The 13,376-nt window shown below is 38.3% G+C and overlaps 1 protein-coding gene across 1 annotated transcript; it reads left to right on the top strand.

Moving 5' to 3' along the window:
* Nucleotides 1–4,006: 4,006 nt before the first annotated feature.
* Nucleotides 4,007–6,186, top strand: LOC104593669 (putative carotenoid cleavage dioxygenase 4, chloroplastic). The gene has a single exon (XM_010253636.2). The coding sequence runs from the start codon at nucleotides 4,202–4,204 to the stop codon at nucleotides 5,939–5,941; it is 1,740 nt and encodes a 579-aa protein (XP_010251938.2). The 5' UTR covers nucleotides 4,007–4,201; the 3' UTR covers nucleotides 5,942–6,186.
* Nucleotides 6,187–13,376: the final 7,190 nt, after the last annotated feature.

Here is a 13,376-nt window from a genome sequence, read left to right on the forward strand (position 1 = left end):
CCTTTTTCCATCCTGTTTTATTTTTGTCAAGTAAATCTTTTTGTTAAACTATGAAAAAAGAATTAAAAAAAATCTTAGCTCGATTATTGACAATTTCGTCACCTTTTTGGATTGGAAGCAGGATTTTTAATCTCACCAGATCTAATCACCAACATTAACATTTAACAAACAATCTGTATTCACAATTAAGAAAGCAATTGGTCCTATATAAATGCTTTCATTGATTTATAGGAAGAGAAAATGGCCGTGTATTAAATATTTGCCATGTGATCATTACAATTAACTGCTTTTAAAGATAATTAATTTCTACCAATGCTAATCAGTAGCTAGCCACTCTTCTTGAGTGTGAAAGCAAGGTGTCAGTAATAATTAATTCTTTATATCTGCAGTTATGTTGGTGACTGGGTTTATTCAAGAGGGGAGACGTGTTGGAACCTATCTACCTGGTTTTATTCTAGAGCACCTATCTGTTTTTATTGAAGGGTTGCCATATTTATTAAAACTTATTTTACGACGTCCAACTATACTTGGAAGGTAGGATTTTTCAAGAAAAGACAAGATGACGATATTTGTATATACGAAGAGGAGGAAAATTGCACAAAAGGGTCTCATATGGAATTCACCTACTTTGCTTAACTGAGCAAAAAACAATTGAGATGATGAGACAAGTCCATATGGGTGATTGTAGACCCCACATGAATGAACACATGTTCCTCAAGAAAATACAATGAATGGGGTACTACTGGAGCATCATGGTCAAGGACTATTGCAAATTTGTTAAAAATGCTACTGGAGCATGTTGAACTTCATAATCTATCCTTCCCCTGGCCACTCTCTGTATGGAGGATGGACATCATTGGTGGGATAACTCCTAAGGCATCTAATGGACATGAATACATCCTTGTGGTAATTGACTACTTCACAAAATGAGTCGAAGCAATAACCTACAAGAATGACACCCAGAAGTATATGGCCAAGTTCATCATGAATAATATAATCGACAAATTTGGAGTGCCACATGAAATCATTTCTGATAATGCACTGAATTTTGACAACTAGTGTCTTGACTCCCTCTATGAAAAGTACAAAATCAAAAGGCATAAATCATCACCTTACAGATCTCAAACAAATGGAGTTGTCGAAACCGCCAGCAAGACCATTGGTTGTATATTGAAAAAGATCATAGAGACATATAAAGACCGGCATGAGAAACTCCCCTATGCCTTATGGGCTTATCGTACCAACATCTGCATTCCAACTAGTGTGCACCCTACTCCTTGGTGTATGGGATGGAACCGATACTTCCGATTGAGGTCTAGATCCTGACTAGAAGGATCTTAATGGAAGATGCCCTATCTGAAGAAGATTGGTTGCAAATTAGAGTAGAGGAGTTGCTGCATATTGATGAGAAGAGACTACAAGCCTTGTGTCACATCAAATTTAATCAAGAAAGGAATTGCTAGAGGTTTTGGAAAGAAGGTCCGACCAAGGGAATTTCAACCGGGAAAGTTTAAGCCCAACTAGGAGGCCCTATGCCATCAAAGAAGTATTGTCTGGTTATGCTATTCGACTTGTTGATTTTGATGGAAATGAACTCCCAAGGCTTACCAATGCTAATAGGATAAAAAATATTATGCATAACCCGCTGAGTTGAAAATCTGAAAGGGTAGTTCAGACAAAAGTTAGGGTAAAATAAGAAAAGAAAAAGAAAAAGTAAACTCCTTTCTACCATTAAATTAGAAACTAGGGGCAAAACTATTGATTGTGGTTCATAAAAGGGGAGGCCATCTTTGGTCGATTATTATACCAAGCCACCTATTTCTACACCCCCATCCCTTGAAATCCATGATTGAGCCTTAGCCTTTCCTTCTTCAATATAAAACATCCCTTGAATCCTAGAGTCGACCATATACTCCTTAGATAAGGGGCAATGAAAGCCTTAAGGGGTTCATAAAAAGGGATGCCATCTTTGCGTTGAAATTGAGCCCTTATCATGCATCATAGCCCAGAACGCCTAAAGACTCCCTAGGTGCTAATCACTGATAATATCACGTAGTTTGCAGACACAGAGATGGACTCCAACAAAGAGGCTAGGATTTGTCGCCTCTAAGCCGCGACAAAGAAGAAGGTTGCGGCTTCGCCATCAAGTGCAGCCCTTCCTTATCATCGACGTGAGGAGGTTACTCTAAATAGCTTTCATAGAAATTAGAGTATCCTTGATATGTTATAGGCGTTTCTTTATCAATCAACGATAATAACTACTAGGGATAGCAATTTTCTCCATTTCCCCGACCCTAGTGGGGATCCGCCCCGAATGGGGTGGGGATGGGGATGATTTTTCCCCCGTGAAGACGAGTAGAGCACTCCCTACCGTGCGGAGACCCCGATCCCCGCCCCATGGGATCCCCACTAATATATATGTATATATGTATGTATATGTTATACACACACATACATCTATATATTTTCTAATAGGATTATAAATTTTATTTACTTTATTTGTATTTCTTAATAAAATAAAATAAAAACAAAAATAAAATGGTTAACATTATAAAAAATCACGAGGAATGGGGATCCCTACGGGGATGGGGATGGGGATGGGGATAACCTTGTCCCCGTTAACAAGGGGATGGTGATTTTCACGGGAGGGGGATGGGGAGAGTCTCCCTATCCCTGCCCCACCTCATTGCCATTCCTAATAACTATCAAGAAGATGACCGAATATGAACTTTTAGGACAGATTTACCACCCCTATGCTATTTCTACTAATTTATATCTTAATTATTTTTGTAAATTCTTATTGTAAAACATTATTTGATGATAATAATTTACTAATTTACTTGATAATTACTATAATCAATTCTCAAATAATTTATTGAATTATTACCAAAAACATTATAATATATTACCAAAAATATTAATTTCCAAATAATTTATTACCACAATTAATTTCTGAACAATTATATTATCAGAAATTATTAATTTGATTCTCAAAATTATTTAATTATAATAATTTATTAATTTATTACTATACATTATTTGGTAAGTTATTACCGAAAACTATTACTATAAAAACCAAAAAAAAAATAATTATCAGTGTAATTAATTATAAATAGAAATAATAAATTATTACAAAAAATTCTTGCTGTAATTAATTTTCAAATAATTATATCACCAAATTGGACCATTGGATTTATTGACGTAAAAATAATAAAATGAGATGGAGTTTAATTCTGGACCATTAGATGGATAAATGGAAAGGTATATTGCATGGAATTTACCATGAAAAAGCTAACACCGAATCACAATTATAAGAGGGGAAAAAACAATAACAATAAGTAGTTACTAGACCTAGCAAAAAATTGACCCAACCCACGAACCCAACCCGAAAAAATAGGGTTAGGGTCTCATATTGAACTATCTGAATTTGAGAATGACCTGACCCAATTCAACCTGAAAAAATAGGGTTAGGGTCTCATATTGAACTACCTGAATTTTAGAATGACCCGACCCAACTCGACCCGAAAAAACTAGGTTGGGTTGGGTCATATTGTTAGAAGTTTTCACTCTTTAATTTTTACTATTTAATCTTTACTCTTTATTGTTTACTCTTTGAATTGTTAAATGTTCAAGTTTTTTTTATTTTATATTTGGAATTTTAAGGTTAATTCATTTAATTTTGGCATTTTTCATGTATTTATTCTTTATTTTAAATTTTAATTATTTTTTGGGATGACTCGAATTGACCCATGGGTCAACCCTAACCAGAATTAGGGTTAGGATCTAGCATTTGACAACCCAACCTGAAATTCAACCCGACCTGAAATCAACCCAAAGTGTCTTGACCCAACCCGAACCCAACCCACCGAACCCAATTGCTAGCAATTACCAAATAGAAGCGTGGGGGCAAACGCCTCCTTCAAAGTGTGGGGCCAAACAGAAAATGTGATCCACACTCTTTGCGTGAGTGTTTATTAGGGTGGACGTTGCTGCTATTGAATGAAATTGGACGTGGGCAAGGCATGTTCTTTTCCAACTTCTCGAGCCTCCGGCCAAGCATAAGAAAACGATGAACAGTAATATTGCTCTTTTTTTATATTTTTCAAAAATAGTTATCTTATTCTAATTATTTTATAAAAATATTACTTTTTAATAATATTCAGAGCAAAAAGTTACAACTCTGTTAGAAACCCTGTGTAAAATGGACACCAGTGTCAACTCTTCTCCATCCGTCAAATCATTTCACACCTTCCAACACCTCTCTTCAAATTCCCAGCCAAACGAAAGGAAAACGATGGTGGCACTCGATTCACCTCTCTCAACACCTCTTCACCACCACTCTAGATCCAAATCTAGATGTATCAAACAAAAGAAAACTAATTACTACTGGACTGAATTATCAGCAAAATCACTTAGCCTCCAAGCCACCAACTCATCACTCATCAAAACCCTATTCATGCCTCCCCACCACTCCTCTGTTGACCCCAAGCAAATCCTCACCGGAAATTTTGCACCCGTCGACGAGATACCCCCAACCGAATGCCCAGTGGTGGATGGAGAGCTCCCACCCTCCCTTAATGGCGTTTACATCCGCAATGGTCCCAACCCTCAGCACCAACCTCATGGGCCTTACCACCAGTTTGAAGGAGATGGCATGCTTCACTCTCTCCGTATATCCCATGGTTGTGCAACCTTCTGCAGCCGCTACGTGAAGACATATAAATACAGCCTTGAGCAAAAACTTGGGTCTCCAGCTTTCCCTAATTTCCTTTCAGGCTTCTACAGTTTCGCTGACATCGCTCGTTGTGCCGCCTTCATTGGAAGGATAGTTACAGGAGAGATTAAACCCAGAAAAGGTTTTGGCTCAGCTAATACAAGCCTAACTTTCTTTGCCAATAAGATCTTCGCCCTCTGTGAATCAGACCTCCCTTATGTCATCCATTTGACGCCTGAAGGTGATGTTCAGACCATAGGCCGCTTTGAGTTCGAAAAGAAACTATTCATGAACATGACTGCTCACCCAAAGGTGGATGCTTCCACAGGAGAGATGTTCGCATTCCGCTGCAGCCTAGTAGTACCTCCTTTTCTAACGTTATTCCACTTCGATGTAAATGGAACCAAGGTATCAAACCTACCCATCTTCTCTGTGCAGCGCCCCACATTCATTCATGATTTCGCCATAACCAAGAGGTACACAGTATTTGCAGAAACACAGCTAGTCATGAAGCCAATTAAACTGGTGATGGCTAGGGGAACGCCACTGGACTTTGATCCAGACAAGGTGCCACGGATTGGTGTCATTCCACGGTATGCAACGAGTGAGTCAGAAATCAGGTGGTTTTCAGTTCCAGGATTCAATGCCATGCACATCATCAACGCTTGGGGAGAAGATCACGATGAAAATGTCATCAACCTTCTTGCAACCAATGGCCTCTCCATAGAGCACTTCTTCCATGAATTAGAGACCGTTCATTTCTCAGTGGAAAAGGTGAGAATTGACATGAGAGATGGTTCAGTTTCTAGAGCTACATTGTCTCCAACAAGTCTAGAGTTTGGTAGAATCAATCTTACTTACGTAGGGAGAAAGAGTAGGTATGCCTACTTCGGCGTGGCTGATCAAGTCCCAAAGATGTCAGGTGTTGTGAAGCTTGATTTGGAACTGGGGCGTGAGGTTTCCAGCAGGTTCTATGAGCCTGGTTGCTTTGGGGGAGAGCCCTTCTTCGTGGCAAGAGATGTCAGTGTTCCTGATGATCAGTTGGACGAGGATGACGGTTATCTTGTATCATACGTCCATGATGAATCCACCGGCGAGTCCAAATTCATGGTGATGGATGCCAAATCCCCAAATCTGGATGTGGTTGCAGCTGTGAAGCTTCCCCAAAGGGTACCCTACGGATTTCATGGGCACTTTGTGAGGGAGAAGGACCTCACTGAGAATTGATCAATCGATGAACTATATTTATATATGAACAAGAATCTGATGGTTCATAAGTTCAAGCAGTTAGATGGGTTTGATCAGCATTTATGTCATCATCATGTGTGATTGCTTATAGCGAGAAGTTTAATTTGTTCTGTAACAACTGAACAAAACTGCTCGATCGCCTTATGCTTAAATCAGAATATTAAACCCTGTATTGTCAAAATTATGAAGAATCTATGAAATGCAGATGTAAGGGTTGTTAGACAGTTTTGTATGCCCTTAGCTTCAATCTGATTTGATGTACTTTTGACATTTAATGTAAATAAATAAAGTGCATGTTTGATTCATGTTGTATGGTATGATTCTCTGTAAGACCCTAAAACTTGACACTTAATGAAACTCGTGTTAGTTTTAAATGTCCATAGCCATTGGATAAGTCTGGGGAAATTTATCCTGCCAAGGTTGATACTGGTGTACCGCCAAGTGTTGGGATGGCCTGTCTCGGCCACCAGGGTAAGACCCAAGGCACATACAGTATGGGATTACTCGAATCCTTGAACCGGACCGGATTTCTAGTATTGCCCTGGACCTTAGAGACAGATGAGCAAAACTAAAAAGTTACACCGACCCCTAGACTCGATTATGATACTTCACTAGGTGTCGGATTGGGCTGTCTTTGATATGCCAATCAGTGAGATCCTTAGCGGGGGTCAAAACCTGGGTATGTTGGGACAGTCTGAGAATTCATCTGAGTGAGTGATCATAGTGACAGGATCAGCCCCTTTGTCGGACAAAGGTAATGATCGGGAATGCACTCTCTCTGAAGGAAACCAAACTGCCGGTAGTTGATTTCAATCGTTGGAATTTTGTTTTGTAAAATTTATATATATAATATATAGGTATTTTCGTTTTCAAGTTGTTTGCAAATGGTTTTAATTCCCGGGATCCATGTAAGAAGAGAGTGCAGCACTGTTCCTTGCAGTCAAGGGAGAGGTCCTCTCTTGTCGGGCAGTGCTTGATCATTATGGGCTGAGAGGTTAAGTGTAAGGCCATTTAGGATAATACCTGATGGGCTAATCTTGCACCTGCCCACAGTCCCTGGGTTTTTATAAGATGGCTTGGCCCAGGGACCACTTAGTGTAAGTGTTGGGCCCATAGGGTCCATGTGATGGGCTCAGGGGTTCACTGGGCTTCTCAATGAATTCGGCTAGGCCTTGTAATAAAAGTTTGGCCGAACCCATGTGGCTGGTGTGTAGATCAATGCTTGGGTCCCACGCCATATAAAGAAGCCCAATTGGGCAGCAGATTGGAAACCAATTGAGCACAGATTACTTAATGGGCCAAAAGCCCATTTCAAACTGGGCTGATATGATCACCCACTTATGGGGCGGATCTAAGATTAAGGTTAGCAAAAAGATTGGGCCTTTAACCTAATCCACTCCAGGAGACCAAATTTGAATCATATTTGAATATGGTAATCTCCTGATAAGATCAAGAGTAAGCTAATCTAATCTGCAGATAGGATTAAGATCATCCCCTATCCAGATGCTGATTTGGATTGGGATAACTCCTAATAGGATTAGGAGATTTCTTAATCAAGAAGAAAGAGGAGAAATCCTAAGAGAATTAATAGAATTCAAACCTAGGGTTTTGAGCAAGAAAATCTTCCTGCAAATTGAGATAGGATCTCATACACTCCAGAGAGAAGAGAAACAGCATTCGCCATCTTCATCTCAGGAGTTCTCCTCCAGCTGCCGCCATTCTCTGAAAAGATTCGATCTTTGAGAAAAGAAATCAAGAAATCAGTTCTTGATATCAGTTTTGCAGAAGGAACTGAAAAGATTTAGTGCTCAGTGTTTCCAGAGGATTCTTGTGAAGGATCTAGTGTGTAGGACGCACTCTGCTGGTACCGTTCTACAGATTGTTGTGTCATCTTCAGCAGGAGCGGTTCTTGGTGTCTTCTTTGGGCGTGAACACCAACTTTGGGAGATACTGCTTCTCTGGATCAGGTATAATTCCTCTCTTGTCTTTTGGTTCAGATCTGGTTCGGTTATGGTTCAAGTAGGATCATTGGATATTGTATTCTAAATTTAGGGAATATGATTTCCAGTTGGAAGAAGGTAGGAAATTTTTTTTGAAATTCGCCCACCCATTCCGCAACATTTTTGGCATCCATACGATGGATCATACCATTCTTTCAAGGGTCGTAAATAAAGACGAAGATGGGATTTTAATTTCCTGCTTCTAGTTTAGAGCCTCTCAATGTCGACATTGCTCAAAGTTTTAAGAATCTATAAAATCGAAAGAAAAGTTGGAGCTTACACGATTATAAAATAGATAGAAAAAGGAAATTTTTGCACCAGTAGCTCATGTCAAGAGTACAAAGAAATTCCCCGTCACCCACTAAAACCATTACCACTATCACCACTACCGGTGGCCGGAAAATGACAGTAACCACTGCAGCAGGCTGCCTCTTTATTACTCACCAATGCTGTAATTAATCAGAGCTTACACGATTAACAATAATTTTCATTTTTGTTAATATTGTTGTTGGGAATCCCAGGACCAAAATTGTAGAGGTATTCCTAGCAGCAGCTGGGTTGTTGGGAAAAGGTATTAGCTGTCCACACTCCACAAGTGAGAGGAATGGGTCATTTTATTGAAGGGGTAAATTTGGACTCTAAGAAAAACTTCATCTTGACGGAATGCTAATTGAGGGGAGGTCTTTGTCTAATCACATCATACAATAAAATAATAAGGTCTTAGTTCGATTTAAGAGTGAACACTACACCACCTCGATTCATCCAAGTTGCTAGGATTATCTACTATTTGTTCATTTTGGGAGTCTGGATCTCCTGCCCACATCTTCCCACAACACACTACCCCCGTGAATTGGGAACATCTCCCCCTATACAATACTATGCAGGGGATGAGATGTCCTCCATGTGTGGCTAAGATAAACATGGGCAGGGTTTGTGGGCAGGAGATCTGAACTCCCATTTTTGGCTCGAACTCGGTCCTAACAACATCAGATTATGCTATCTATGGAACTAATACGAAAAGCCTCATGCTTCTTTTCTCTCTAGTGCACTAGAAAGTAGCAACCATGTCTTCAAAGAACACCACCTCCCGATTACTTTGGTGCTTAATGCTCATCCTGGGTGTAAATACTCCATTTTTGCGTTCTTTAGTCTTTAGGTAACACTTTTGAGTTTCAAGCATGCTTTAGTTGACCTCTCAATCAACCTAAGGATATTTTTTTAATTTTAAAAAACATTGGGGCCTCAAGGATCCAAGACCATAGGTATGTAGATCCCAAAAATCCAAATCTAATGACACAAACATCACCTGAATCTGACCCCATTTACCCCTTCATCTTAAGACCCAAAGCCGGAACCAATTCCGGTCGAAACCATTTTGATCCTGAACCTCATTTCATGTGAAATCGGAAATCCAAAACCATAGATACTTACATCCCAAAAATCCAAATCCAACAATACACTTGAATCTGGCACCATTTACCCCTTCATCTTAAAACCCAAAACCGAAATCGATTCTGATCATCCGATTAGAATCATTTTGATCATAAACCTCATTTCACATCAAATTGAATATCTAAAGCCATAGGAACATAGAGCCCAAAAAGGCAAATCCAACCATACTAAGATCACCAAAATCCGACACCATTTGCCCCTTCATCATAAGACACAAATTCAGAATTGATTCTGATGATTCGGTCGGAGTCATTTTTGAACCTAAACCTCATTTCACGTTAAATCAGAAATCCAAATCCATAGGTATGTAGATTACAAAAATTCAAATCCAACGACACCAAGATCACATAAATTCAACAATGTTTACCCCTTCATCCTAAGGCCTGAAGCCGAAGCCGATTCTGATCATCCGATCGAAGTCATTTTGATCTTGAATCTCATTTCACCTCAAATCAGAAATCCAAAACCATAGGTATATAGATATCAAAAATTCAAATCCAACAACTCGAAGATCACCCAAATCCAACACTGTTGACCTCTTCATCTTAAGAACCGAAATCGAAATCAATTTCAATCGTTCGATTGGAGTCATTTTGATCATTGAACCTTATTTCACACCAAATCAGAACTCCAAAATCATAAGTACGTAGAGGCAAAAAATACAAATCCGACGACACCAAGATCACCCAAATCCAACACCGATTACCCCTTCATCTCAAGACTTGAAGCTGGAACCAATTTTGATCGTCCGATCAAGACCATTTTTTATCCTGAACCATATCCCACACAAAATCTGAAATCCAACCTTATAGATGGATAGATCTCGAAATTCAGAGTCCAACGTACCAAGAACGCCCAATTCTAACCCCGTTAATCCCTCCATCTTGAGACCCAAGGCTAGACTTGATTTGGGCCTTCGGTTTGGAACCCTCTTTACTATATCTTCGAATGTAGGGCATCTTACGACCAAACCTTTCTCCCAGCCTTTAGAACCATCTTAAAATCCAAGATCTGACTAGCTATGAGCCTCCAATCAATCAAACCAATCACCTAAACTTGGAATGTCCAATTTAGGTAAATTAGTGAAATTTTCCGTTCATTGTCTTAATGGATTGAGAGGATCTCTCCCAAAGCTGTCTTGACAGCCCATTCTCTCAACCAATCTTCTTCCAAAATCTATTTAAACTTCATCCATTGATCTCCCTTGTCTCCTATCTCAAACCTCCATCCTCTCAAAAAACTTATAAGGGTAAATTCTTAAACTATCCTTATGGTTTAGCTAATCGACTAAGTGTACCCTTGCTGTTTAAAAATTTACTAATACTACCTCTATTGTTTCTAACAATTGACTAATACTTCCCTTACAATTAATATTTCGTCATAAACCATTCAAATGTGTATCATATGGCTGTTATAACTTCAAAAAATACTCAACTTACCCTTATTATAACTTCCAACACCAGCACCAGCCCCGGCATGGAAGAAATTAAAAAGACTACGGATCCTCAGCTCCCTCTCTTCCTTGGTTTCACGCAGCACTAGAAGGACATGATCCATGGACACAGACCCCGACGTCTTGACAGGATTGCAACAACCTGAACGCCGTTCATCTTCAGATGTCTTCTTCGTCTCCATTTTTTAAAAATCTACGTGTTTGACAGCCTGTCCCGCCCCAGACATTCCTCAAAACTCCCCCTCAAAGATGAAGTTGAAGTTCGAGATACAAATCGAATAGCATAAAATAGAAAGATAGAACCGACATGGAACTCTTCCAATCCAAAATTACGAGCCTTAATGGCATGAAAGAAGACGAATTAACCAATTTTGGAGCCGCTTGAGATAAAAGAAAAGAGGCCTAGTCAAATCTGAAAATTCAGACGATCTTCATTCTATCCATTTGTTATTTCCAAATTCCAAACCCAGATGTAAATGAAGAGAAAGAATTCGACTAAAAGCACAAAGAAGGGATAGAAAGATTTAAAGATTTCCAGGGCGGAATTGGTTATTGAAGCATTCATGGAATTGAAGCAATCGGGATTCCTTACGAACAACAATTGTTTCACTTTATACAGAAGGCGAGAGTTCTAATAATATTGAAGCATTCATGGAAGATAGTTAATTTAATGGAGCTTCTGGTTTTGAAAGGTTAGGGTTTTGATGAATCAGTTCTTTTTTCTCCGAACAATAAAGAATAAAATAGTATTTTTCGTCTTTCTGTTAAAGATACTAACGATGAGAAAAGTATTAGTCAATTGTCAGAAATAATAGGAATAGGTTAATCAATTTTCAAACAGGTACATTTAGTCAATTAGTTAAATCATAAGGATAGTTTAAAAAATTTATCCAATTTATAAATACCCTGGACCTAAAAAAGGAAAATGCCTGTGCCACGAGACGATCCTTGTTTTCTCTCTCTCACGTGCATGCTTGAGAAGCTCTCCATATTCATCCCTAATGAAGCTCAAAACCTATTGCACCTTTTTGAAACTATTTTCATTTCCCCCAAACATCCTAAACCTCATAAAATCATCCCACCGCAGCTCCCTAAAATCATCCCAGAGGTCGTGGGTTGAAGAAGAGAAGCTTGGAATACGCTTGAAAGAGTGTAGCTGAAAACCGGTTTGTCACAAAATTCTTATCTTTGGCTTTTGAAAGTAGCAGGAGACATTTCATCAGCAAAGAAGGTTTCAAAATGCAAGAGGATGCCCGCGTACTGTGTGCCTTCACTGTGTTAATTGGAGAAGAAGCTTCTAATTATGAAGGCACGTATCAGTGGAAAAACAAGGCTGTTTCAAATGGATGAAACGGCTTTTGTCAAATTATTTAGTTGCTTTTGTCTTGTTATTTAGTTTCATGTTTTCCGTTCAATTTTTCTAGGTTAAATTTTCTTGTCTTCCATTCTATTTTGTTTAGTTTCTCCTATTAAGTAGCCACGTAGGATAACTTATGGCCTGTCCGAGGGCGAATATTGCTAGTTTGTTTGAAAATTTCAGGTTGCTTTGATCGCCTTTTTATTTTGAATTTTAAGTGTTAATTTTTTTTCCTTTTTTTTTTCTTTTTTTCCCATTAGTTCGTTGCACGCATCATGCTTTAGTCCCATCTATTCTGCACTCCACCTAAGAATTCTGAATTCTATGCAAACCTATAACAATTCAAAATTTAAAATAACTCTACAGGTAATACCAATACCTACCTGTGTATGGGCATCAATTCCGAACTGGCACCTACCTCAACTATATGGGGGAGCTAAGATTTGTTTGGGTGGACTGAACACTAAAAACCCTTATTCTTAATACTATTTTCTAATTTTCTAATTTTACATTATTTAGTATCTAGTGGCATAATTTCTCTCACTTTTTCAAGTTTATCAACAAACGGTTACATTCTTTGTTTGCAACTGCATTTAGGTTTTTTTTTATAGTGTGTTTTGTCAATTAAAATTTATTTCATATTGCATGAATTAAAGTATGAGGCATTATTTTCCATTTTTGCATTATATAGCATTTAATTTCTTAAACTTCAAACTTCATCTTTTATTTTACATCCTTAAGCATGCCTTAAAAAAAACATCATCTTCAATTATTTCTTCTTCTATACTAGCATTGATCAAAATTAGTAGCTAATCTCATTTCATCTCATGCATATGCATTAGGTCAAATTAGAATTCCTTGCATATTGTCCCTTTCTTATTGTTTTTAAATTATTATTTGTGGTTTCCTACCTTACAACTTGTGCACCTGAATTTTCTAGCCAATTATTAAGGCATTCTTTCATTATTTAATGCCTATTGATTATTATTCTCCCGTTAATTGTTAGGTCAGTTAGTTTTTCTCTTGTTTAATTTAGTATATATAGTTTTTTTATCAATTTAGTGTGTTATTTATCACTTTATTTCAAGCCCAAAAAATTTTTAAATTTTCCTTGGAATATTGGTAAAGGCCAATTTAACCGGCGTGTGTGGG

Source organism: Nelumbo nucifera, chromosome 7, assembly GCF_055504915.1.
Source record: "Nelumbo nucifera cultivar China Antique chromosome 7, China Antique-T2T, whole genome shotgun sequence".
NCBI classification, from domain to species: Eukaryota; Viridiplantae; Streptophyta; class Magnoliopsida; order Proteales; family Nelumbonaceae; genus Nelumbo; species Nelumbo nucifera.

Bases quoted from the DNA above. Each gene is read 5' to 3' on its own strand.
- LOC104593669 (XM_010253636.2), top strand. From the start codon at position 4,202: ATGGACACCAGTGTCAACTCTTCTCCATCCGTCAAATCATTTCACACC.